This window comes from Pipra filicauda, unplaced genomic scaffold (assembly GCF_003945595.2).
Source record: "Pipra filicauda isolate LSUMZ 115617 unplaced genomic scaffold, ASM394559v2 scaffold6_size6359152_pilon, whole genome shotgun sequence".
Lineage (NCBI taxonomy): Eukaryota > Metazoa > Chordata > Aves > Passeriformes > Pipridae > Pipra > Pipra filicauda.
The window spans coordinates 1138505-1166252 of record NW_024104865.1 but is presented as its reverse complement, the minus strand read 5'-3'; the positions used below and the strand labels follow the sequence as shown (position 1 = coordinate 1166252).

The window sequence follows — 27748 nt, the reverse complement described above, 5'->3', positions numbered from 1 at the left end:
GTCCTAGAGCTAGATGGAGCAGGATGTTACCCTAGGGCACAGTTGACAATATTTTATTCCAAAGGACGAATGAATGGGAAGCATTTGTACGCAACAGCAAGCTAAAAAAGAACATCCTGATTACAAAAATAAGCAAAGGTGGTTTCTATTTGGCTTTGTTTTTCTAGCTGTGAGATGGGCTGCTGAACAGTTTCTCCTCACTTTCATAGCACTGCTGCCCAAATGTCCAGGCTTACATAACTCTCTTGTTCCCCAGGGAGAGGCAGAGTTTGCCCGCATCATGAGCATTGTCGACCCTAACCGTTTGGGTGTAGTGACGTTCCAGGCCTTCATCGACTTCATGTCCCGGGAAACAGCAGATACTGATACTGCTGACCAAGTTATGGCTTCCTTCAAGATCCTGGCTGGAGATAAGGTCAGGCTCCACACCTTCATTTCCTGCATCTGCATGGCTCCTGCTTTCCTTTTTCTCTCTTGTCTCTGAGAGAAAGTGTTGAGGGAAGCACTCTCCAGTGTGGACGGTATTTTCACAGGAACATTCTGTAGTGCTGGAGGAGTGCAAGGTTAAAGCGTGGGTTAATGAGCAGCCTGCCAAGGCACTCAAAAGTCCTGTTCAGCTCTCAGTCAGAAGTTTGCTGCCCACTCTTGCTTTAAAATTTTAATTAAGAGCTTGGTCGCGATTTGTTATTTTAAAATGAATAAGTTCAACAGACGGTTCTTGATTAGTCTTGAAAACTATTAATTACTGACAGCTGTAAACTTGAGATGACCTTTCTCAGATATACATGTGTCACTATCAGTTGTTATACAACCAACAGATTTTCATTGAGGATATGCTGTATTTGCAAGAGGAGCATCTTTTAATCACAGAAATTGGTCGAAAGTAGGAAAACTCAGGGGATGATACAAAAAGTAATAATTTTCTGAATTTACATCATCAGTGGAAGCAGCTGATAAAAGAATATGTAATCTTATTTTTATTACATGCCCACTAATCTTTTATGTAACTGAACAAATAATATGTACATGTAATATTAACGTATTTCTATATTTGCTAATTATTTATCTCACATGAAAAGTTGGATACCACTTCTCAGATTATAATGAGTTGCCCTTAAATCCAGTACTGGTTTCTATGTTTCACTAAGAATCCTTTTATAATCATGATGTAGAAACCCATGATACCAGTCCTTTAGACATCTACCTGGCTGAAGCCAGTTCTATTGTCTTTTGAGGCCTGAAAATTCCATGTTATTCAGATAAACTAATCACTGAGGTACTTTGGGGTGCAGTATTACTTATTAACTCATTTATTCTGTACAGTACGTTAACTATATTTGTCAGTGTTTAATATGCTATGGTGACTATAACATGAATCAGTATTTCATTATGAAGAAAAATACCTTTTACCCAGTCATTAAACTGAAAATCAGGGGGAAAAAATAATAAGAAGTCACAGGAGGGAGAAGGATGGCGTGAAACCTGAACTATTGTTCAGACAGACTGAAAATGCCCATGAGTCAGTTAGCTAAAGACAATATATTGATTAGCATAAAGGCAACTACTGTTGCCCACTGCATGGAGAGAAGCCAAGCTAGCTAGCTCAGTGCAGTGAGTCTCCAGAAGTCCAATGTCCATAAGTTTTGCTTGCTTATTAAAAATGTCTGCAGTGAAAGGCGAGGATTGTTGCTGGAACTGTGGAAGCAATACAAAGTGTTTGCTTGTCTGCTGCCTGCATTGGTGCCACCAGCAAGAGCTAGAGGGGATGGCCCCTTCCCTTGTTCTGAAGAGAGGGAATGGCAACTCTCAAGCAGCACAAGCAGTTGTTACCTCCTGCTGGTGAGGTACAGCATCCAAATTATATTACTGCTGCCTCACATTTGCTTTCAGCAGGACCTCCTCTGTCAACAGGAAGGCACAGTCTTAAACTAACAAGTTACCTTACTTACCTCCAGGTGTTTTCTTTATGTGCACTGGCATCTCTCCTGCAAAACCAAGTTTTCTCTCTACTGTAAAAACCTCCTCCTTGTCCATATGGTAGGGAGCGAGAGCATGTCCTCCCAAGGCGTAAGCGCAGAGAGCTCCCTGTGTGGGTATATGTCCCCAGCGTAGCTGTTGGGGTCCTGTCCCTGAGTGTTGTCTGCTGCCCTGGTGGGAGAGGGAGTGGTTGTCCCTCTGAGGAAAGTCAGTTTTCTGAAAGTAACGATTGCCTTATCATTTGTCCTCATTGCAGAACTACATCACTGTGGATGAATTACGGCGGGAACTGCCTCCTGATCAAGCTGAATATTGCATTGCTAGAATGGCACCCTACAATGGCCGTGATGCTGTACCCGGTGCCCTGGACTACATGTCCTTCTCCACAGCGCTCTATGGCGAAAGTGACCTTTAACTTTTTTTCTCTCCCACCACACGCTCCCTCCCCTCTCCCCCGTCCAACATACCCTACTTTCTCTTTGCAAAGCAACCTCTGCTCTGCTCTTTTTTGTGTTACCCTCTTTTGCTTCAGATAATCGATCACATTTTTAAGTAGGGGGGGAGGACATTGACATGGCACCACCTACCTTGCCCTTGAAATAACAGTTTACAAAATTATTTTGTGCAAAAAAGTTACGTTTTAAAAAGAACAGACATATTTTATTATAGAAAAGGTATTTTTCTCCACCAGATTGAAGCTTAAAAAGAAAATGTTAAAATATTGCACCAAATATTTTTTGTTGTGACATAGAAAGTCAAGCACAATGTTACATTCCATCCTTTCCAAAATGAACCAAACTATGACAAAACTCCACCTGTTCTGTTAACTATTACATTTGCGTATGTCTCTCTTATCACATTTATCTTGGGAGGGGGGAAGGCACACAAGTGCATGTATTTGCTGGTTCACTCATTTCATGAAGATATTTTATGATAAACTTTTGAAATTGCTGTGTTTTCTAGGGAAAAAATAATGTACACAGCTCATTTTTTCATATTTAATTAAAAAATACAATACGCCTCCTATGTTATCAGTGCACAACTTTTTTTTGTTCCTGAGCGTTGTCTGGTTTCAGAACATGAAGCTTGAGAGTTGATAACTTTGATATTGCTTGTCACAAACCATATTAAAAAATTCTTGTGATAACAACTTTAGACTTTATTCATTTGTATAGTAAAATTGTTTACCCTATTTAGTTTAAAACAACATGATGAAGAGAATCCAAAATTAATGTTTTTAACTGAAATTACAGTACTTTTAAAGGTATACTTCCTTGCCCCATAACCTTTTCATTTTTACTGAGTGGTGTTGGAATTTTCACAGCTTTATGACCACTTTAAATCCCTGATGCACCCATATCGCTAGGAACAATATTGTTATTCCTTAAAAAACGGGACAGAATTAGTTACTAGATCTGTACAAACAACCACCATGTCTTGAACCTTCTATGAAAAATTAATCCACTGTTCCATGCTCAGCACTGAATATCTCACTGGTTTTGATACCACATCTTTTGACATCATAAATTCCTCTAGAGATCATCCTTCTGTTGGATATAGAAAAGAAACCAGCCTTAGGAACAACTCCTTTGGGACCTTTAGTGAGTCATGTGCCTGAAAATCAGCAAAGGAAGCAGCTAATCCTTCCAGCCATCTCGTATTACAGGTGCATTTCCTGCCCTCCCACAACTTTTTTAGGAAACACAGGGTCAGGAGCAAAAACTACATTACTGCTTCATGACGTGTTTCAAGTAAGTGTTTTGTAAGTGTAACTAGCTAAGTCCTGAGAAAGGCATTGTATGTGGTGGGTTGGGGTTCAGCACAGCTTTGTGGTTAATTCCTGACCTTCAGGAGCACACAGTAAAAATCACATCAACGTGTTGTGATGTATCCCAACCTGACAGTATCTGCCTATTGTATATGGAAGAGGGGATGCTAATATCTGCTACCACACTAATTACAGGAGACACCAAGATCTGTATTCTCCTGTAGGCTGGATAACAAGTTTACAGGGAGCATGGTAATAAATGCCATTTAGCTTCATACATAGATAAGGCCAGACTGCACTCACCATAGTTTGTCTTCAAAGGTTTAAGAAGAGACAGTTCATGTAACTTACTTATAATTGTGTTGTTAATGAGGGCTGGAGTTGAGCTGAAGCTGAACTTTCTATTTTTAAACCATGATACTGACAAGTCTGGAGGGGTTGATATGAGTTGTCAGTAATGTAGGACTTGCAGCCACATCAGTATTTAATCCACTCTAGACTCATTTTTAGCTATATCACTGCCATGTTGCTACAAATTAGACTGTCCTCTTCAAAGATACGGGATGTTTGGGAATGGGATTCCATTGCCATGTGTTAATGTACACAGCATAGGTTATCTCTTTGAAAGCTTCTGAGTAGTTGAATAGAGTTAAAAATATTGACAATAGGTGTGCCTAAAATATATTAGTATTTCTTCTCAGGTGGCACGGCCTCTGACAAATTGGCTGGAGTTTACATGACCTGGTTTTTCTCTCTTGGCTGTAGATAAAGCCTCCCCGTTCCCATCGCACACAAGGAGGAGTGCTAGGATGCTGCAGGATGTTCACCTTCCTCATGTGCAGCACAATATTTATCTTGCAACCATGTGGCCTAACAGTCTCTGGCAGTTAAGATGCTGAAATCTGAAAACAGCTTTTGGTATTAGGCTCATGGTTTTGCAGCTAATGTGCCATTCCTTAGCCAAGTCCTGACATCAGCCTTGATGAAATTAATCTCTGGAAGCAGCTGTTTGCGGCTCAGTGACTGTCCCTTCCTCTGCCAAGAACAGAAGCAGCAGACAATCCACCTTAATCTCACACCTTCCAATAACGGGTAAACCATTATTGTCAATCTGCCATACTCTCTATTTTGAGGCATGGAAATTGAAATAATGCTTTTGCAAGAAATTAACCAAGAAATGCCTTTCATGACCATTGATATCTTTGGCTGCTGAGATCTCAGTACCTGCCTCAGCCTGACTATTTGACAGTACAGGGGCAAAAACTCTTCAGTGCTCAAAAAACGTGGGTCTGTCTTGCCTGCCAGAATGTCAACCCCATTTCCAAAAACCTCTCATACCTATCTTGTGACTGTGTGTGTGTTCAGTGCTGCCAGCATCTGGTTTGAAGCAGAGTGGAGGAGCAGAGCCAGGAGTCTCAGAAGACAATGAAAGGAAACTGGTCTGCAACCTTTAATGAACTTGGTTTCAAATATGGTTATATTTCCATATATCCATGGAAATTCCATCCAGATGAATCAGACTTACTGGTCTTATCAGGGAAAAAATGGAGAGGGCAAGGAATAAAGAGTGGGTGGGTGTTTGTAATGGCTGTGAAAAGGGACAGCTCAAACTAAAATGACTTGTTAAAAAACCAGAAAGCAGGTACAATTTTCATACCATAACAAGAAGATTATTTGTACAACATTAGTTGCACTACAGATGCTGGGGTAGGACAGACTAGCCAAGTACGAAGAAATCTTAATCATGTTGAATTGATTAAACTGTTGAGGTGACTGGCTACTGAAAGGGTTGCTACTGTGTAAACCCTTAAAATCCACTGCATTATCTCTAAGCTACTGGGAAAGTCTTACCATAATAAACATAGATTAGCAAAGGCTAGGACATGTCCTGATGCAAACAGGTAATCAGAACATTCCCCTTCAGGCACTGGGAAAATGTGCTCAGTGCTGCAGTCAGTAGAGTAGTCAGTCATTGTGATGAATAAAGTTGGATGATTGCACCTTGTACAGGGAAGGATGTTCTCTAAGGCTATTTCAAGTAGATTTAAATCTCAGTAATTTAAACCCACTGGAAATGCAAGGACAAAAATAATCTTTTCTATATTCTGAGGACTCGGAGCCATTATAGACTACGTCTCACCAATAAGATACTGAAATGGATTCCTCCCATGTCTTTGAACACCATACAAGAGTCGGGAAATAATTTCTCAGTTTTGTTCTCTGCTTTGATTTCTGGGACATACATGCAAGAAAATATGTTGGCAGAAACTGCACAACCTCCCATATCTGTCTTATCTCTCCTCAGCAAGTCTGTTTGCACCTTATTGCTATTAGTCAGCAGTTCACATCCTGGTGACCTAGCAAGCATTCGAGCAAAATCCTGAGGAACTCTAGCTATTGTCATACCTCAGTGACCCTGATCCTGATACTGTCTGGAAAAGCATGATCTCTCACTACTGCTTTGGGAAACATCTAGTGGTATTCCCACTGTGCAAATAAAGAAGGCACATGGGGGAAAAGGGCTAGATGTCACTAGAAGGTAGAAATGCGAAGCCTGTATTTACAATTGCAATCCAAGCAGTCTCTGTTCAGCTGCTGCCTGAGTCTGGAGGTATTGCTCACTAGGCTTTTCCCTGTTGCACCTAAGCCTTCTCTGTACACCTATGTTTCTGCTTTGGGGCAGGCTGGAACAGGCCATTGAAACTGCTGGACACCTGGTCCCCTGTAACAGTCCTCTTTAGGGCCCGAGCACTCCTCTCACAAATACCCCACATCACAATATCCTGGGGGCCACAAATCTCACCCTGAGTACAATGACCAGTACAAACCCGCAAGGCTGGTGGATTCCTTTGCAAAGTCTCAAGGTGGGTTTGCCACCCATTTGCTCCATAAAAGCCTAATTGCCTAAAATATCTTTACATGAGGAGAGGAACACAGGTTCAATGCTTCATCCCTACCTCCCAGCCCTACACCCTAACCAGGAGAAAACCTAATAGGCTGGGCCAGGGAGCATCTCCTCAGCCTCACTCTCTCTCTCTGAAATAAATAAACACTCAAGCAATAGGAGAGAAAGCATGAATCCATATCCTCATGGTTTAAGCATTCAGTTTGCAGAAAGAATGCTGCTTCTCTGTCCCTGACAGAGGTATTTTTTAGGTATTTCCTATTAAGCAGTCAAAGGATAAAGACCCTTAGGGTGGGAAACAAGCCCTAGGATGCCCTTCCCAGCACCCCAACCACTAGGTCTCTCCCTACACTTGCTCTCCCTTAGTTTTCCGCTCCACAGTGGCAAAATTTGAATGAGAGGAGCCTCCCTCCTCTACCACCACAGGCTCACACTGTGGTTAGGACACTTTGGCAGGTGGGAGAAAACCCAAGCTTTGGCAGAAAACCCAAGCTTCCAGAGTAATGGGTATTTTAAACAATAGGCCATTTTACAAAATGTAGCTGTTGGTCTGAACATGTCTTTTGGCAGCCAAAGAAAAGAACAAGTCCTAGTTGATCCTTGCTAGAAACTGATGTTGGCACTCTTCTTTGAGACAAGACCGTGCTCTGGTTCCCAAGTGGAACAAGGCTCTGGTTTCCTAGCTGCAGAGAGGTGCATCTATACTGAGCAGGGGCAGGATGTTTAGACCTACACATCTCCCCAGTGCTTCCTAGCAACTTCTCATTCATTCAGTAGCATGCGGGCATTTTTGGTCCCCAGATGTCCTGTACAAGATAGCTCTAGGTCTTGAATGGATTCTTTCTGGACGGCTGGCACCTCTTAGGTGCTTCAGGGTTATTGTCTCCAGTCAGGAATGACTTGCCTGTGGTCCTTAGGAAGGTTCACAGTGGAGCAATGAACTGGGCCCAGCTCTGTCACATTCCAGTCTAAGTGCTGCAGTCATCCTACAACTATTTAAAACTTTTTCCCAGACCATTGATCTAGTTCTTTAATCGCTGTTGTGGCTTTTTGTATGACCCTGTGGCTTTTGTTGTACAGATTTGCCTAGAACCAAGGACTACTTTAAACTGCAGAATTAAGAAAGCATTTTATACCTTCTTTATTATTAAGCGCATTCAAACATCACCACCATCACTTTAATGAAGAATTTCTCTCCTGCTACTTCTTACTTGAGTAGGACATAGTACTTAATCTGTGGTACTGAGCCACAGCATCCTGCTTTCTGTCACAGAGAAAATAAAATGTCTTCTTCAGGGAAGTGAGAAAGTAGTTCATTTATCCCAGCAATAAACAGATTGTGGTTTTTAAGTATCCTGATTCCAGATAAGTATTTGTTTACATTTGTAGGTGTGCAGTCAGAACACTAGTAACTCCCAGTGGGCTTTCAGATGTGCTTCTGAGAGGCCAATCTTTTTGTGCAACCAAAATAATGAGGGAAATAAAACAGCTTTATTACTAAAGTTGACTTTGTGTGTGATAGCTTCCAGAAACACTACCCATATACTAGAGGCAATGCTACAGATTCTCCTAATGATATATTTCATGCCTTTTACCACCCATGCAGAGCGTCCACAACCAAGAAAGAGAAAGCAGGACTCCAGCCCAGCTCAGGCACTGCTGGAACAGCCGGAGCTGCGTTCCAGACACACAGCTGCATTCTTTCCCACTGACACGACCCCAGAGGCTGCAGAGACACAGGATAAAACCGAAAAAGCTTTAATTGGGCTTCTAGTATGACATCTTTATTATTGCCAGTAACTCCAATCCTTATTACTCCCATACCATTCCAAGACTGCCACCTAAGGAGCTTTTTTCTGCTTCTGAGCTTCATAATGCAGCAGTTCGAGCACACAGGCACACAGAGACTCTTCTGCTGCTCCTGTAATAGTCCAGCTCTGCCACCTACATAGAATTTGCACAGAAAGTCACAGTGTTGCCATTTTGAGTGTCCAGGACAGTCTTATCAAATGAAGAAGTAAAACAGCCTTACAACTGAACATTGTATTCAAAGTTCTAAGGCATACTTGCACCAGCTACAGCCACCCACATTTTCTTTTTTAATTTCTTCTTTTTTAATCACAGTTAATGACAGCTGTGTTCAGCTGTCACATTCCTCCATTTTCTTACTAAATAATAGTTCACATCAGCTGCTTTGTGATAAAAGTCAACAGCATCCTGGGCTGCATTAGTCAGAGCACTGCTGGAGGGTCAAGGGAATTGATCTTGCCCCTCTATGCAGCACTGGTGAGGCCATACCTGGAGTGTTGTGTCCACAAAAGAAACATGGACTTGGTGAAGCAAGTCCAGCACAGGGCCACAAAGATGACTGTGGGACTGGAGCATCTCTAATATACGGAGAGGCTAAGAGACCTGGGGTTGTTCAGCCTGGAGAAGGCTGAATGTGTATCAATACCTAATGGGAGGGAATGAAGAAGAGGGAGCTGCACTCTTCTCACTAGCATCCACTGACAATTGAAACCCATGACATTTTATCTGAACACAAGAAAACACTTTTTTTACTCTAAGGGTAGTCAAACACTGGATCAGGTTGTCCAGAGAGGTTGTGGAGCCTCCATCTGGGGAGGTATTAAAAAGTTGAATGGACAAGGTCCTGGCAAGCTTGGGGGATTGGACCAGATGATCTCAAGGGGTCACTTCCAACCTAAAAGATTCCGTTTATTACATGGATGTTGAAGGTATAGGTTATCTCCATCCTGAAGAATAATAAGAGGGCAGTAAATTTCAACGATGCCTAAATTTAACATACAATATCATAAATGTAACTAAGATATTTACTCCAAGTTAAAGCAGGAAATACAGACATGATGCTGTCAGACAATGGGGGAAAATGGGCAAACCAAACTGAAGACTTAATAAGCTATGCTACACTGAAGAAACAGGTAACAATTTTTATCATTAATGACACTAAGAATTCCACAAAGTGAGTACATCTGATACTGATAAACCAGGAAAGTAGTGTGCTGTTTATGCATGGAAAAACTGCTTCTGCCCTACAGTCCTGGATCTTCACTAGCCACTCTTCCCCACCCAGGGTTTCCCTCTGGGGTCAGTGACATTATAGCAGTATTGTGGTTTTATCCAAAGCAGTACAATTCTGTGTGCTGAAGAGGAGAAGAAGGTGGTAGTAAGGGGCTAGCCACAGCAACCTTTTATTGGCAGAATGAGTGGCTAAGTGTAACACTTCAGATGAGTTCTTTGGACGTGTGACTTTGCTCCCCCACTTATTAAGCAGAAGTGACACCCAACTTTTTTGCCGTGTCTTAGTCAAAAGTCAGAGGCAGTTCAGCACCAACAGCTTCCCCAGAGTCGCTGTGGGTGCCCCATCCCTGGAAATGCTCAGGGCCAGGTTGGGTGAGGCTCTGAGCAGCCTGGTTGGTGAGAGGTGTCCGTGTCCAGGACCCGGCGCTGGAGCAAGGTGATCTCCGGGGTCCCTCCCAACGGCCCCTCCGCGCCTACACTTCCCGTGGTGCCGCGCGGCGCGGCGCGGGCGGGGCGGGTGAGCGCAGGCGCAGTGGCGTAGCGGCGGTCGGAGCAGCCGGCAGCCATTGTCGCCGCGGCCGCACCGAGGCTCCGCACGGCCCGCAGGACTCGCCGCTCCGCGACGGTGTGTGGCGGCCCCTCCTCGGCTTGGGGGAGGCCGGGGCGGGCGCGGGGAGCCATCGGTGGGGTTCTGGCGGCCGGGCCCCGCGGTGGGGTGGGGACGGGCCGAGGTGGGGGGAGCCGCGGGCGGAGGCCGCGCTGGCGCCGCGCGGCGCCGCAGGCCCGGGCGCTCGGTGGAGCCGCGAACGGGCAGGCCTCGCGCTCCATCGGTGCCCCGCGGCGGGGAAGGCTGATCCCGGCGGGGTGGCCGGGGGCCGGCGGTGTTTGGAGGCGAGCGCAAAGCTTCGAAGAGCCGGAGGGGCCGGCGGCTCTGCGTGGGCCGGCGCCGCAGTGGCGGCGGGCCTGTGCACAGGGCCCTCCTGCCTTGGGCAGGCGGCGGGCCTGGCGCAGCCCCGGCCCATCTCGGCCGCTCGAAAGGAGGGAGGAGCAGATGGCCGGTTGCTGTGGGGCCGTGCTTCTCGACGGCTTTTCCTTATTTTGTGAGCCGCCAGCGAGCGAACTCGGTGGGATTGCGGTAGGAACAACGTGTGAAGCTCCGCGCCTTGCAAGTGGCAGTACAGATCTCGCAACGACTGTAGTCTCTGATGGCTGAGTAAATAACGCGCAGGCGAGTTGTTCGCACCTCTTTCGCCTGTCCGTGACAGTTTCAGTGGTGGTCAGTTCCACCCACCCACCCCGTATTCATTTTCTTCTGCGATTAATCTCCCCACCTTGTTTTCCTACAGCTGAAAATACTGAACAGCAGCTACGCAGTCGTTTTAGTTTTTCAAATCTGTGTTGCTCCCCAAATGAGCGCTATTGCCAGAGTGGCTCTTCTTGCCGTGTTTTAAAGCACACCGTTACGTAAGGCTGTCTTTTCTCTGCAAGGGCTTGCCTTTCCCTTAATACCCGCTGCTGGCCTTCCCAGTGTTTGCGTGGTAAGGGTGCACCAGGGAAACCGGGGTACTCCATGCTTTGTGAGGGAGGTGAACTAGCCCACTGAACTGAATTTCTGTGTGGGCATTAAAATGCACGTGTGAGCACAAAGGAGAGGATGGCTACAAAGGGCAGCGTTGTGGAGGAAGCACAAAACTTTCCACATGAAAGTGATTAAATAAATAGCCATCACCTCAGGTCGTGGTTTGGGGATGTCTGAGGCGAGTCTGAGTGCTGTCACAGTTCAACCCCTTGCCCCATAAAAAGCCCAGTACCCAGTTTTCCAAAATTTTGGCACTTCTCACATGGCACAGCGAGTCTGAGTAAAGAAACTAATCAAAAGAGACCTAATGGGTGTTCGTTAAATCGCACTAATTCAAAATACTGTATCCAAATTGACTGGAATTATTTTCACAGCTAATGTGATATGTTGTCTGTTTATTCTGCCTGCTTTACAGCCCAGTATTGTAAGGCAAAATCACATAATATTTTCATTCTGTACAGTTTGGATTATTTGTTTATTGTATGACAGCAAGCTCACTGAGTGAGCCAAATAATATTTTCCAGTTACAAGAACTTAAAAAATTTCTAAATCACATAAACCGAAAAAGTGACACCTCAGGGTAAGCAATGGAGTTTTCATAAAGTGTCTCAAATTATGTATCCTTGATCAGTAGATAGTTTTGAAAATACGAATATCCAAAATAGCGATTTTTTAAATTTTTGCTGTTGTTGAAATCTCATAATGAAAAAATGTTTTTTCAGAACCTGGCAGACTGTTAAAATAAGGTATTTATGGTTACTGGAAATGGAAACAATTTGATGATGACCGTTTATCTCTTTTATGCTAATACAGCTTTTATTGCAGCAGTTCTTCCAGGTCAAAGCAAAATTTTTATGTTTCAATGTTTAGCATAACAGTTTTGTTCTTTTTTTTTTTTTTCAACTGCTGCTAGCCCAATAATTTAATCTTTGAGGTTATAGATTAGGGTTTTCTTTCATGCTTTGTGATACAAAAATCTTAGTAGTCTGACAGCAAACAAAAATGTTATTTCAGGTATAAGAAGTCGTTAAGTTACATGCTTAAAAAGGAGAAAATGGGGAGTTCTGTGTGGGTTCTAGCAGAAGTCAGCAAGACAGGATTTTTTCACTTCTCTTGATATAGAGAATTGGGTTTTTAACATATACCTGGAGGACAGTAAAATCAAATCCTATTAAACTAAGATTTCTGAGATGTAAAAGTGATCTTAATGACCCTATTTTAAGTTTGTTAATCTGATAAACAGTGCTGTTTTCTTTCTTAGCATCAACTTTAAGATGAGTGGCTGCCGTGTCTTTGTTGGACACTTGAGCTCACGTGCTCGTGAACGGGATGTGGAGAAATTCTTCAAAGGATATGGTCGCATACGAGAAATCCATCTAAAAAATGGATTTGGATTTGTGGTAAGTAATAACCTTGTTTTCCGTCCTCTTGCTTGTAGATACTAACCTTGCTAGGCTGATGTCAAGGAAGGGAAGATGATTAAAAGAATAATAGTTGCAATTGGAAATGGAAAATATTAATATACATTTCAGACCGCTTTTCAGAATTTGGGATTACAGTCCAAGTTTTGCTCAAAGTCTTGGTAATATTCTAGCTTCATTAAATACATTGTTTGATCAAAGGCTTTCATGGATTTAAAATTTATCTCTCATTTCTGAAGACTGTATAAATATCCTGTTATGGCAGTGCAAAATTTTACAGAGTCCTCATCTGGAGAAAAGCTTATACAGAACCACTTATGTTCCTCTCTCACTCCTTATAAGCTGTCTTATAACAAGTCTGCTTGCTCGTATCTCTAAATCACGGCCTGACATAAAACCAGAGTCGTTGGCTAAAACAACAGGTATAACAGGTGCTTGCTGGTGGACTACAGCAGCACAGCTTTTGACTCTTGTAGCTGAAGTTAGTCACATTCACCATCAATACATGTTAACAGGGCCTATGTGTCTGTCACACTGTTGAATGAAATAGATGGTTCATTGGATTTCAGTTTCCTGGCACTGCTTTCCAGAGCTCTATGCTCCTAAACTGTTGTCCAAATTTTGTGGTTCTGCGGGTTCCCAAATTGACTCAGGATCAGCCCATCTCTTAAATATTACCTCCTGAGAACTGAGAATTAGCTGTTCTGCAGCACTGAGTTCAAACTGGAAAGGGTGATACTGCCCTCACACTTTGGCAGGTTTACATGCCGTTCTTTCTACCAAGATCAGTCCCTTGAGTGAAGTTATAGGAAAAGAAAAAAAACCAGGCTTTGCCTACTTTAGCTTTGTATGAGTATTGTTCCTTAATGCCTACACATGCTGGTTCCTGGTTGCCCTGCAGTATGACCTACTTCTTGTTGACTGGCAGTAGGTAAATATGTGTCTCTTAAAGTCCGGAGGTAAATGGCTGATCTAGACGTGAGCCTGGGTTTATTTAGAGTGCTTTTTCCAATTGCCGCTATTTCTCAATCCCCTTTCCCTGAGTGTTGCTCTTCTCTTCTTGGGCAGGGCTGTTGACTCATTCAGGAACAACTTCTGTTCAACTCCTGTAAGCGAGTCAGTCAGTCCTCCCTCCTCTCTTCTCTGGTTCCCAGGCAGAACCATTTTCCTTTCAAAGCTCACTAATAAGATTGAATAATTGTCTCATAAATTTATCTAAAAATTTTAATTGTTCTCAGGATAAAATTTTTTTTCCTTTCAACTGAAGAAACCTTTCCCCCCCCTCCCCATCATCCCCCCGTCACCCCCCCATCCTCCCCCCCTGGTCATCCCATCACTCTGCACCCACATGAGGAAATCATTTCTGTTGTCAATGTAACTGTGTTTTAGGTTTTGGAAGATTCTGACTGGATCCCCTTGGAGGTGCCCTTTCTTCAGGCTGAACAAACACAGCTCTCTCAACCTTTTTTTTGTTCTCCAACCTTCTGATCAGTGTTGGTGGCCCTCTGCTAGCCTCATTCCAATTTTTCAATGTCTTATATGAGCTGGAGGGACCAAAACTGGACACAGTGTTCCAGGTGTGGCCTAACAAATGCCAAGTAGGGTGGGATAACTGGATCCCCTGGTCTGCTGCTTGTGCTCCTACTTATGCAGCCCAGGATGAGATTTGCTTTCATTGTAGCAAGGCCACACTGCTGACTCATGCTTAGCTGACTCTCCACAAGGATTTCCATGTCCTTTTCGGCAGAGCTACACTCCAGCCACTCAACCCCCAGCCTGTTCTGCTCCTAGGACTATTTTAACTCAGGTGCAGCACTTCACGTTTATATTTTGTTAAAACTTGTGATTCTTGTTTGCCTTACCTTTCAGCCTATCAAGGTCTTTCTGTGGGATGGTTTTTCCTTCTGGTATATCTGTTTCTCCTCCCACTTTGGTGTCAGGCACAAAATTGGTGAGGGTGCACTTGATCCTGTCATCCGTCTAATTTATAAACACATTGAAGGCATCATTTGTGGCACTTCCCTTGCCATGTTTTTGCCTGTTCATCTGGGTTTGGTTATTTAAGATCTGTGTTTATAGAGCCAGTCACAAAACCAAGTGAACATTGTTGTAGTGTTAAAAGCATGTTTCATTGTGCTTGATTGAAATCATTGCTTGTTCTGTGAAACTTATTATATCTACTTAAATTTTGTAGATTTCAGGGTGTAATGTTTTTAAACTTCAGATCATAAAGCTAGATAGACTTGAAGACATTCAGTTTGTTAGAAACTAGCTGAAATAATGGGAGTTGTAGGTGCTGACTATTGATACTCTTAAATGCTAGGCCTAAATTTTCTCAAGATAATCTTTGCAGCATCATGCGAAGATGTGTGATGTTTCACTTGGTAGTGAAACAGATTTGAGTACAGAATGGGGAAGATTGATTAAGCCAGTATTGCTTCTGAAAAGCAGTTTACGGTTATGCAAACACTTTCTTGAGAAACTTCTTCTCTGTTGTTCGTTGCTCACAAGCTGCAGTTCCACTATTTTTTCTCTCCGTCTACGCTTGCTTCAAGCAGTCCCTACCCAGCTGCTTGTTCTCTCTGCTTTATTTCTTTCCTTTGTCCCCTTGCCTCACATGGCGTTCCTGCAGTTGTACAACCACATAATGAACCTACCTGGGGAGCTGATCTGTTTGAAAAACAACACTGTCTTTTTCACCCCACCTCCTGCACAAAGTGTGCTATTTTTCATCTGGGTAGGTTTCTTGACCTAGTTTCCTGCAGAGCTGTACAAATAGCTTTGGCATGAACCAGTGGGCTGGATAGTGGGCAGAGGCTACTCAGGCTGACTAAAGCAGCATTTCTGCCAAAAGCGAAGTGAGAGATTCTGTTGGAACACTATATGGAATTATGCATGTTATAGCTAATCTGGACCTGCAGGTGGCCAGTGCTGAAGACGGGCTTATGTTTCATACTCTTCTTACAAGGGCACCTTTTTGCCCAGCTAGTGAGCTGAATTCACTCAGAAAAAAATTAGAAGGGCTTTTTTTCTGGTTTACTCTTTCTTTACCAATTCAGTAAGAACTGAATTAGCCCCAGAACTCTTAAGAGGATTTTGGGAGTGCACAAATCTCCTGCTTTTGTTTGCAGTTGATCAGCTCATGTTATTATGTAGGATTTCCCTGTATATAGGGCTGTGTTTTAAACTGTATGCCTTGAAATAATTCTCTCCACCTCTCCCCAAAAGTATTTTAGATACATCTGTAGTAAACCAGGTCATTTAATTAATTTATTTTATAGAGGTCCTGCAAATAGTTATACTGAAACAACTGAGAGAGGCAAAAGGAGTTTGTGGGGTGGAAGGAGAAGAAAGGGTTGTGAATAGGAACACCTTTGCTTTTCAGTCATAAATGTACTATGAATTCACTTTCTTGTTCAAAGTTCTGGGTGATACTTGCTGCAGAAATCTAAAATTTATAAAGAACACATACTAGTATTTGCATATAACGTGAGGGAAAAGATTTTTTTATTCCTATTTTCTTTCTAGGAATTTGAAGACCACAGGGATGCTGATGATGCAATTTATGAACTAAATGGTAAAGAGTTGTGCGATGAAAGGTAAGCGTGATATAATTTCCCTTAGGAACAGAAAAAGTGCTTTGCATCCAAATGCAGTGTATTATCTTGTGCTCTGATGCCCATTTCTTTTGGCTCTGTGGTGGGATACGTTAAAGACATTCATGGTGATTCAGGCTATAGTCTTCTGTAAGACAGAGATTAGTTTGGGACTGGAGGAAGAGTGGTTTGGAGCAGGGCTGACTGTTTTCTCTACTTGCACTTAGTTCTCTTTCAAAGCTAACTCAGGGTCTTGTTATTAGAAGAAATATTAGTAAGAGGGAATTAAACTTATTTGTTATTTATCTGTCTGTTGACCAGAAAATAAGATGATAAACCTGTCATCATTTGGAGCGTTGCCCTTCAGTTTGCAGCAATGGGGACTATGGTCATTGTATGTTACTGTAATTCTTATTATGATTGTGGAAGCTGGATTTTAGGTCATTAGGTTTTTGTTACTTATTTTGGTACTCTTTTGTCTCTGTGGTTATTCTTGGGCTCTAGTTAAGCAAATTCAGGTGTATCAGTCTAAATTACAGACCTGTGACAATTTTCATGAAAAGTCTGAGGGATATGAATGAGAAAAGAGAAACCCACTGGTCTGGCTCTTTAAGAAATGCCAGTGATTTTGTTATAAATCATTCTTTGCACGGGCAAGATAATTCCTGTTTGTGCACATGTGCTTCCAGTTGTGAAAGATTTTTAAGTCAGTGTCAAATACTTGAAGTTCGTTGGTTTATTTTTTCATGTGCTGTTTCATTTTGTTCCTGTCATAAGGGTCACAATTGAGCATGCTCGAGCCCGAAGAGGAAGGGGGAGATTCTCACAACGGTTCAGTTACTATCAGTCTCAGAGTGGATCTAGGTAGGTGGTCTGGACTCTTTTTCCTCCCAGCACAGCAATTGAAGAACTGGAGTGAAAAATTGTTTTCTTCTTGTGATTTAGGGATCCAGCACTGCTCTTGTATAGCTTCACAAATACGTTCTCAAACTGTGTAGGTCCATTACTATTATTTGCCTTCTCTGTCTGAGTGTGGATTTTAAAGCTGTTTAACTGTCTCACAGAGGTTCACAAACGTATTATGAAATGCTCCTTTGCCATATTGTAGGCACTACGTTGGTCTTGCTTCCTACCATCATGTAAATTGTGTGAAGGAGTATTGTTGCAGTTGTAATGGCTGTTTTTAACACTAAGTCAAGAAAAATGCCAGACTTAGCATCTCGAAGCTTTTGTCATCAAACTGAGCTTACATGCTAAGTAGAATTATTGTAGAGCAACAGTTCAAGGTACTTACTGTCTAACCAAGCTTTCACATTTCCAGTTGTATGGTTATCAAAATGCTTAGGTCAGCACAGGCTAGAAAAGGAGCAGTGCTAGGGCACAAGATACTAACACGTGCAGAAGTGTTTAGATACCAGTTGAGTAAGTTTGCTGACCAAGCAGGTGCCTTACTAAAGGAGAATCTCTGTCAAGGGATGGAATCTGAAAAACAGGACATAGCTCTTCTCTAGAATACCTCTAGTGGACGCGCAGTATTTGTGGAGTTGTTCATTTTCAATGATTTGAGCCAGTGCTGAACCTTACACCAACTTGCAGTGAAAGTTCTGCAGATTTGAATATATTCCACCACACAACTAGTCATTACATCTTTGCACTTTATATCTGCCTGTGTGAAGTAAAAACGTATGGAAAAGTTTGCTCTGTAGAAACATTTATAGCTGTGGCCTATGCAGAATAGAGATTGAAAGAAAGACAAAGATATAATGGATAGAAACCTTTGTTTCAAAGTCAGAATTGCTGCCAGTTACAAACCAGTGTCTAGAACATCTGATTTGCATATGAAAGTATGCTAATTAGATCGTTTTTTCTTAGTGGCAGTAACCTTGATGGGGTATGATTGGTCTGAGGTCCAGGCTAAAAGTGGACTTGTAAAGTAAGAAGTGTGATTTAAGGTTGTGGGCATCTGACGCTATAGTCAGTTCATGATGTCAGACTGCCAGTGCCGGACAGGAAGAGACTGTGGTTTGCTATAAAGGAAAAATGAGACAGCCTGCCAGTTTTGTGACTCTGGGACCTGTTTAAATACCTGGAAGATACGGATGTTCTGAAAAAAATTGGGACACTTTGAGGTATGCACTGAAATGAAATTGCCTGTGATTCAGTGTATAAATCAATATGCACAATTTAGGATTGTGTTTCTGTAGGAGGAGAAGATGAGAATAATTTTCTCTAAGGTCAGTGCTCTCGATTCTTGAATCTTTTTTCTAGTAAAACCAAGTAGTGTCATTGTTAGAATCCTGCATTACTTACCAAAAGACTGGCATACCTTTTTCCGTAATTCTCAAATCTCTTTCTATTCAGAATTACTAGGATTGGGAGCAGAAAAGACTTGCAAGGGTATTCTTTTCAGATTTACATTCTTTCCAGATGTTTTACTATCCTGTATGAATATTTTCAAGCCACATTTTCATTTTTGAGAGGGTCTTTAATTTTTTGTTAAATTGAAAACATCAGCTTTCATTCAGGAACTGTAAACTGCCATAGTTATTTCAGGACAACCAGTTCATTAACTTTCATTTTACTGAAATAGGAATATTTCTATAAAAAAAAAACCCTAATATAGATCATGGTGGTATTTAAAAATATTAACAAGTTATTTGGAATTTAGAAGCATGAACTAAAATGCCTTTGAATTGTGCCTTCTAGCTCCCTGACCTGAAGCAGAATGGAACAGCATAAAAAAAGATAGAAAAAAAGATTGTCTTTTCCATAAGTATAAACCAAGCAGGTCAAATACCAAAATTGAACTAAATCTCTTTATATTATTTTCATTCTACCAGACATTTATTTTGGTGTATCTAGAAAAAAAATGGCAACTATATTGACTGCCTTGGTAAAAAGTTCATCTAAATTCTTTTTAATCCCCATGTAGCAGCTTGCTTCTAGTAGTGGAGACTTAAATATGTTCTTGACTGGGGAGAAGTCTGCAGTCCAGCAACCAGGAAATTACTTCAATCTTACAGTAAACTGTAGAAAATGTCAGATTTCTTAAGTTCAAAATTCCTTACACTGGAGAATTTTTTTCTTTTTCTTCCTTTGAATTCTTCCAGCCGATATGGACCTCCTGTTCGTACCGAACACAGGATCATTGTTGAAAACCTTTCCTCCCGTATCAGCTGGCAGGTGAGTTAGCATCTTATCTTTTTTTCACACCTTATTTTACTACCCTATAAGTAGACTACTTTCAGCCTAATTTCTTAATAAAGCCATCATAAATATTTAATGTGAACAAAAAGCTTCAGTGATTGCTAAAAATTAGCATTCCAACACTTGAAGAAGTCTTTTGTTTCATAGCTGTACAAATAGCTATATAACTAGATTTTGTAGTTGGGAAATGATTCTCCCTTACTTGTGTTTACCAACTAATAAAACTTTTAAAGGCTCTAGATTGTTTCTAAAATACTGAAGCATAACATTTATTCAAATGTCATATCATCCTTTTGTATTGTTACACCTGGAAGTGCATGCCTTTGTTTTGAGTGAAATTTACGGTCATTTCATATGGTTTGCAAAAGACTTTTGTGACCTGATGCATGATTGAGAAGTCTGGTAATACATTGTTATAATGGAGGGAATTTTAAGAGAGCTACTGTATCAAGTATGCTTACTGTAGATATTTTTTAAAAAAAACCCCAGACTTTCAGTACTTGTCATGTGAAGATTTCTTACCACCTTTCATTTTTGTTTTTTTTCACCCTTTGCTAATGTTTTGCTAATATCTAGCTGGCTTTTAACAGAATAGCCCTATAATCAATTCCTTTAGTTGTGTTCTGCGTAGTATACAGTCTATATAGAAAGTTCACTTTTTAAGGGCATAGCAACAGATGCTATTTATGAAAGGTGAGTGAATAGTGGAGTTTAGTCTTGCTCTTTAAGCTTTATTCATTAATCAATATTCAAAGAATATAAAGAGACTTTAATTAATGTACTGAAAGATGCAGTAGATGATGTTGAATGTTCAAAGCCTCAGTCTTGAAGCTACTTCCCCGCGAGGAGGCTGCTCAGCTTGCCTGGAGCTCTGCTGATGTGTTTCATAAGAGTTTGGGTGCAGTCCATGCAGATAACCAGTTGAACTAATTTTGTCTATCTTCTGCATCACAGGTTCAAAGGGTTCATAATTGTACAGTTGTGTTAATTATTGAATAGCTAAAAAAAAAAACTGAGTTGATGTGATGAGCAAGTGGATTTAATCTAAATATCTTCTGGGTATGCTACGCGGTTACATTTATGAAGAGATTGTCACTTGGAAACGACAGTAGGGACCAGAGAAGTAAGCTATAGTGGAGTGTCAAGGAGAATAAATCGTGTTTAGTGTTAAATTTGTAAGTTGAAAAAAAAATTAGCATTTCCTTAAGTTTCTTTTACTTGTGAATATTTATAATGGCTTTATGTGTACTTACATCTTAATTTGAAGCCTATCCAATTCAGATTTCATACTGGTGAATCTTAAGTATTCTAATTAAATGTTTTAATGACTTAAATATATGATAAGTTAGCATAAGAAACTTGACTTCTTGATATTTGCCTAAATAGACATCATTTGAAGCTAACAACCACATGTAAGCTGCATTTAGTTTTGAAGCTGTACTACTTTGATACTGACTATAGTGTTTTAACTTCTAACTATGCTACTTACACAACAGGTTAAAATAGCTAATGCATTAACAGTAGTGGCATTATTCTTCCCTTCTAATCCTTCAGCTGCTAGGAAGCACAGTTGGTATAGAACCTTGCTTTAAAACTTATGCACCTGATTTCATCTTTGGTGTGTCCAGATCCCCATGCTTTGAGAACATCTGTCTCCTTTAGAAGTTATTATGTTGGGATATAAAAGACAAAAACAAAAACAAAAAACAAACAACCAAGCCACAAAATTGTTAATAGATAATCTCATCTCTAAGTAGTAGACAAACTGTTAGAATTCTCCTACTTTAACGAACATATTTTTCTGCATGTTCAGAGCTTTCCAACCACCCTCATTAGTTCTTCAGTATCTGTGAATTTTCAAACAGTTGAGAAAAGTAGGTCTGTTTTACATCAAGATGTATTTTTTAATCGGTGTTTGTTCTATTTATGGTTGTCCTACACTTTAGATTTTTTTGCTGTGAAGGACAACAGGGTTTTCTTGTGCTGTTTAAAGTGAATCAGAACAGTAAACTTAGGATAAAATTTGGTTGTTCCACTGGTTAAGTAAAACTAGATAACTTCAAAACAATCCTCTTAATAACAGAACGTCGAGCTTTTATAACACATGCACACTTACCCTGTTTTGAGCAATAATGCCAGCATCTTAATCACGTTGTCATTGCTATTACAAAAGATACTTCATGTTGATGATTCTTAGGATTCAGCATATAGTGCGGCAAGACTGGCAGCCTCAATTTTAAAGCCTAAAGTTATTGAATTAGGAAATAATTATGTAGATTAACAGTTTAAATTTCATTTTGACTTACCAGTCCTGGTCTGGTTAAACCCTCATTGACTTGAGCAGAGCCAAAATCTCTAAACTGAGGTAAACATACGGACATTGGAAGTGTTGTTTTTAATGGTACTATAGGGCCTATTTTTCATTGCTATTTCTTTGTGTTAAGTAAGACCTGTGAAACAAGAAAAATTACTACTTTGCATATGCCAGTTTTTAACAAAACTATTGAATTTTAATTAAAATACTAGATAAAATTAAGCTTTCTCATATTCTGTGGCAAATGTTCTAAAGTTTTTCTTGGCTTTTTGTTTTGTAGTCTTTTCTTCCTTAAGCATATTTCTAACCAAGTGCATTTTGAACCTCTTCTAACAACCTTGATTTGGGTAACCTTCATTTTTCTTGTGTGGAGGAAAAAGAACCAAAGATTTGGGGGTTTTCTAGTGGCTGAAATTCTAGGGTTTGGCCTGTTCTGAATTTTCCTTTTGGTTCCTATGACACTCCTGTTTTTTGGCGATCTAGATCTTGGTTTGCCTGGGTTTGATCTCGATTGGCTAGCACAGATCATCCTCGGGTTCTTTAGCCACTTCTGGAGACTGGAGACTATGTCCAGTGCTTTCAGGGCCTCTGGTACCTCCGTGAAGCATATTGCTATGAGCCATCACTCTGCCTTTCTCATGTAAGAGAGTTCCTCTTGGCCAGCTAGGTATTGGACAAGCAACTCTTTGCTTAAGGTACCTTCTTATATCACCTGCCACTTGTGGCGTTTTGCGGTAAGTAGTCTGGGATTATAAAATACCAGATACTGTTTGGTAAAAGTGCTGCCTTAACTTATACAGATGTTTAGCTTTTTTGTGACCTTTTGCATTATTTGTTTGTGCTTTATCTATTACTAAGCAAGTAATTTTACTGTTTCTGCGTGTTTCGCCTCTGTTAAGTTTAATACGAGGATTCTATTGACGTGACACTGTAGTGTGACAGATATTCAAGTGAAACTTAAGAAAAAACATTCCCTTTGGAAAATTTTTGATCATATAGTAATTACACGGTTTTGCTTTTAATTTTATTGGGAAGTTGGGGGAGGTGAGCATATAGGATGAATTTGTCTACATATATTGGATTGTCATTTAATTGGGGTGTTAGTTATGAAAATCTGCATTTATACTATGGTGCTTCTCATCTCTTATTGTTCTGATTTCAGTGCACATGTTGGTATTTTAAGTATTGCACTGTGTTTTCATAACACCTGTTTTTGGGATGCAGGATTATCTTAAAAGCAGTGTTTTATTCACTGTAGTTGTAAAATGAGGGCTCTTTTCTAAATGCAGCTGCTATTACAGTTTCAAAAACATTTTTTAAATTATATGTATATTTTTATACATATAAATTGAAAAGCATTAAGCAGTTTTAGCAGAGAAAGCTTTAGGGGAGTATTACTGGTAGCTGACTCATTTGTGTCATGTTTAAGACTAAAATGTTAACTTTTGCTGCAGGACTTGAAAGATGTTATGAGAAAGGCAGGGGAGGTCACCTATGTGGATGCTCACAGAAACAACAGGAATGAAGGGTAAGTTCACTTTGTGTCTAAATCTGTATAACCGAAACTGCTAAGGGCACAGTTATTCTTGTGATATAAAAGAAATGAAATATAAATCTATGTTGTGGCTTAGATGCTGAAATTTGTCCAGTTAAAAAAAACAAAACAACACAAAAAACAATCAGTCAGAAAGTAGGAGTTCAGTATTGAACTCAAGTCTCCATACTCTACCATGAAAACAATGTGTGAAAGCAGAAAGGAAAGGGAGAATACTTTTCAACAGTTAAATTAAGCTGTCTTTAACTTACTTTTATATAATCACTTATGAGTTGACTCCTGAGGCTAAAATACCTCCTGTCTGTGCCTGGTTTGCACTGCTTCAATAGTCAAATGAACATAACCAACCTCCACAGAGAACAGCTACTTGCCTGCTCTCCATTCCTGATTCTGCAGACTACAAAAGTACAAAGACTGAATATTTTGTATTCACTGTTAAAAATTCTTAAATAGGGCAGGAGAATCTGCAAGTTTATTTTGTTTCTTGGACAGCTTTGGAATGCAGTTTAGTGGAGGACTGAAAGATACTTCCTCAGCTGGTGCAGGTTTGTGTAGCTTCTTGCATTGTCTCTCATTGCAGATGAGAGTTCTGGTAATGTTAAAAGTATAGATGTGAAAGGTATAGGTGGCTAGTACTGTTAGTGTAATATTTTGCTGTTAACCAAGTTAAAAGTTCGTTTTCAGAAGATAAAACATCAAGCCATGAATCAACAGATTGAAAAAGGGCCAGACGTGTTATCCTTTTTCGATTTCTCTGAAACTTTTTTTTTCATGATGCTAAACAGGGTTGTGGAGTTTGCATCTTACAGTGACATGAAGAGTGCACTGGAAAAATTGGATGGCACTGAGCTGAATGGACGCAGAATTAAACTGACTGAAGACCACAGAAGGCATAGGTATGTCACCTGACCTGATAAAATTCTGTTGAGGGCAGGGATTTGGGTAGTATTGATGCCAAAGTTTTATTATCTAATTTTTTTGTCCCCAAGCTAAATATCACTGCACAGAACCACTTTCTAGCAATGTAAACAGATTAAGATAAGAAGTAACTTGCTGAAACAAGGTAAATAGAACACTTTTGGATGAGAGTAAGATTTTTTTTGTAAGACAAAATGTGATATTATAATGAAAGAACTTCTAAAAAGCTATACATTTTTGTATTGAAAACCTTTAATTTAATGGAAAGTTGTTTCACAGTCCTGTGAAATGTTGATAAATAGTTCTTAAGGCCAGCTTTTTTGTGACAATAAAAGAAAAACAATTAGCTTGCTTGCATTATTCCTAAAGCAGTTCTGCCACTTAGTCATTAAAAAAACATGTTGGCTGAGCTTTTTAATTGTCTTTCTTAAAAATAAATCCATTTCTTTCCATGAAAAAAGGGATGCATTACTAATTAAGGTGTTAAACTTTTAGGCATTAAAGTGTGCTGGTGTTCCACACCTTTAGAGACTTTTTTAGCATCTAGAAAGAAACTTACTAATTTTCATGGGCATTTCTAGAGAGAATAAATACCACAGGTATGAAGTTTCATTTCTGTGTTTTTCTTGATAAATGCCTAAAAATTGGTTTGTCTCCTTCTGGCAGGAGCTGGGGGGAGGCATCTTTTATTCAGCAGTTCATATTTTGCCAAACCAGAAGAGAATGTTAAGGCCAGCAGTTCCGGATAGCCTTGACCTAAGATACTGTCATGATGGAGCATAACAGAAATCTAGCAGCACTCTGCAATAACTGAATGCTGTGAATAGTGCATTCAGATGTTCAGATTGATGTGCCGTGCACGCCAAGTAGTTGAGAATTTTAATTGATTACTTTAAATTTAGTAGGAGTCGAGACTACAGCTTTTAATTGTGTTTCTCTAGAAGCAGATCTCGATCAAGGAGTTACTCAAGATCTCGCAGCAGGTCCAGGTCTACAGGATCTTCCAGATCAGACAGCCGGTCCAGGTCCAGGTCAAGATCAAGGTCCAGGTCCAGGTCTCGCTCTCGATCCCGATCTCGCTCTCGATCTCGCTCTCGTTCTCGCAGCCGTACTCCTAAAAAGAGTTACTCCCACAAAAGCCACCGCTCCAGCTTGATAGCTTCTTCCCCATCTCCTTCTTCTTCTAAAAGAAAATCTCGTTCTAGGTCGAGCTCTGCTCATAGCCGTAGTTAACCTGCTCTAAGAGATGTATTAAAGCATTTAATTTGATTCAAGTTTCTCGAAGACTTGAGACAAATTATATATGAGAACTGGGAGGGGAAGAGTTAACATGATGAAAGGGTGACCTCCTCTTACATTGCCAAAGTGCCTGTCATCAAATAGGCCATCTCTGTGAGGAGGGGCTGGCTGTCAGCTTTCTTCTTTCAGTGAAGTCTGGAGTGGGAAGTCTTTTTTATTTTTTTCCCTGCTATTAGTAAACATTTCTATCATAGGTATATTATGTACACATAATGCTGAGGTAATGGGATGAGACAATACGCTGCTTTCTCCCTATCTTGCCCCCACTTTCCCCTCCACCTCCAAGGCCTTTGACTTCCAAAATACTATGTTAGCTTTTGTCCTTGGTATTAAGTCCGAGAACAGGAAGTATAGATTTTAATCCTTTAAGGTTCTGTGGCTACTTTTCTGTGCGAGAATGAATGGACCAGATGAAATTAGTTTAGAGTTCCCTTTTTTCCCTGTTGCTTGGCTTAACAGGCTGTTTTAAGTTCCAGCTTTACATGACGTTGACAATATGCTTAATTTGCAACAGACTTTCAGGAATACACATTGTTTAGTTGAATATTGCTCATTTGGATAGTGAATCAATACAATGTTAAGCAGTAATGAAAGCTGGAATTTTCTGTTAAAATGAAACATACCATCCAAATGTCAGGATTATTGAGAATCCATTATAATAATTTTACAGTCATTCACTAGTATGTGGTATTGTATGTATAGGCCTTATTTGACAGGTGATTCCATAAAACTGCACAGAAATGTCAATATGCATGTCCATGTTTTTGATGTTTATAAGAGTGACATAGCTTTCATACCCAGAAGTGTGATACTGAATAACATGTGTATGACTAGCAATAGTCTTGATGGAAAGGAAGGTTATTTTAGTAATGAGAGCAGCAAAAAATATCCCAGGAAAAGTGTAGTCAAATCTCCTGAATGCACAGTTGTTTTGATTAATAGAAATTTCCACTGCAAATACTGTTCGTTCTTAAAATTTGGAATTAGGTACTTTTTTTTAACTTCTGTATCGTTAAAGAAGGGAAACGTTTTTGGAAAAAAATATGTAAATTAATCCCAAAGTCTTACATGTGTTTAAATGTACCATTCCTAATAAAATCAAACCTTTTTCTGGCTTACTTTGCAGTTTCATTTAATAGTGTTTGTTTACTTCATAAAATCTTTCTAACATGATCACAGAGAAATTTATCTGAAGGTATACCTGTATGGAAGCAAGCGAAATGTAAACTAGAAACAAGTTATGACATGTAAGTAAATGAGATCTGACTAACAGGACAGGATAGGATTTTACCGTCATGGCCAGCAGTGGCTGTTTGAATGGATGGCACAATATTCTTTCCTTGCAGACAGGTTTGTGTGATACCCTCTGTTCCACCAGTTCAGCAGAGGAATCAACAACCAGGTGGCCGTAAGTGTTGGAATCTTTCTGTAGGTAAACTCATTTGGTAAAATTTTGAAATACTGTACTAGAGATTCTTATTATAAATATGCACACAACTTCTGTGCATATAAGGCTTCAAGGTTGATACCCTTTATAGAGCCAAGTTACTGGTGACCCTGCCCATAGGAGGAGTGTTGGAACCAGTTGACCTTTAAGGTCCCTTCCAACCCAAACCATTCTGTGATTCTTTGCATGTTTGACATGATGTGATTTGAATATTCTAGCAGTTCAGAAGGAACACTAGACAGAAATCACTTTGCAGTGGAATCTTACTAGATATGACTGTTGGGAAAGCTAGAGTATGCTCATCTGTGTTGAATGTCAGTGTTGGTTTTGGTAATTTTGTTAGGCTACCAAAAAAATTCCCCAAAATGTCCACTGCCTCACCTAGTACCTTTGAGATTGGCAAGTCCAACGTCAGAGGCCTTCAGTGCTTACCTCGCATATTGTTAAAATGTAGAGCAAATGTAGATCTTTATTAATTCTTTCTTGTACAACATTATTTCCCTTCCATAAGTTTCCATTGATTCAGTCAGCAGTGGCAACAGTAAGATGAATATAGACCTATGAACCAGCCTCCCCTTCTCTCCCCTAACACCTTGAGGTTATAAGCAAGTTTAGCATCATCATCATGATTGCAACCATAAATACACACAGCTTATTTCTGAACCTAAGGCCCAGTCTGCCCATAGATTTGTGTTGCTATTAATAATGGTTAGAAGTGGG

At 40.3% G+C, this 27748-nt stretch overlaps 2 protein-coding genes across 7 annotated transcripts in view; both read left to right on the top strand.

The window, feature by feature from the left end:
- Positions 1–3127, top strand: part of ACTN1 (actinin alpha 1) — an 88539-nt gene extending 85412 nt beyond the window's left edge. For 4 of the 5 annotated variants that reach the window (XM_027716964.2, XM_027716962.2, XM_027716963.2 and 1 more), the window contains 2 exons: positions 257–415; positions 2234–3127. In XM_027716964.2, the coding sequence (XP_027572765.1) occupies positions 257–415; positions 2234–2392 (318 nt within the window). In that variant the 3' untranslated portion in view covers positions 2393–3127. The remainder of the gene's footprint in view (positions 1–256; positions 416–2233) is intronic. The other variant, XM_027716959.2, reaches the window with a different exon arrangement.
- Positions 3128–10233: 7106 nt separating this feature from the next.
- LOC113985815 (serine/arginine-rich splicing factor 5-like) lies at positions 10234–26699 on the top strand. Of its 2 annotated transcripts, none has more exons than XM_027716929.2 (8): positions 10234–10317; positions 12533–12671; positions 16221–16291; positions 17066–17152; positions 19399–19471; positions 23264–23337; positions 24150–24260; positions 25224–26699. In XM_027716929.2, the coding sequence occupies exons 2-8, from the start codon at positions 12546–12548 to the stop codon at positions 25513–25515; spliced, it is 834 nt and encodes a 277-aa protein (XP_027572730.1). In that variant the 5' UTR covers positions 10234–10317; positions 12533–12545; the 3' UTR covers positions 25516–26699. The 2 variants fall into 2 exon arrangements, with proteins under 2 accessions (XP_027572730.1, XP_039244930.1); XM_039388996.1 differs by lacking the exon at positions 10234–10317 and adding an exon at positions 10624–10920.
- Positions 26700–27748: the final 1049 nt, after the last annotated feature.

What these genes read in the sequence shown, in the direction of transcription:
- LOC113985815 (XM_027716929.2), top strand. Translation starts at nt 12,546, where the DNA reads ATGAGTGGCTGCCGTGTCTTTGTTGGACACTTGAGCTCACGTGCTCGT. An exon ending in AAAGAGTTGTGCGATGAAAG is followed by an intron (nt 16,292 to 17,065) that starts GTAAGCGTGATA and finishes TCCTGTCATAAG; the next exon opens with GGTCACAATTGAGCATGCTC. An exon ending in GAAGACCACAGAAGGCATAG is followed by an intron (nt 24,261 to 25,223) that starts GTATGTCACCTG and finishes GTGTTTCTCTAG; the next exon opens with AAGCAGATCTCGATCAAGGA.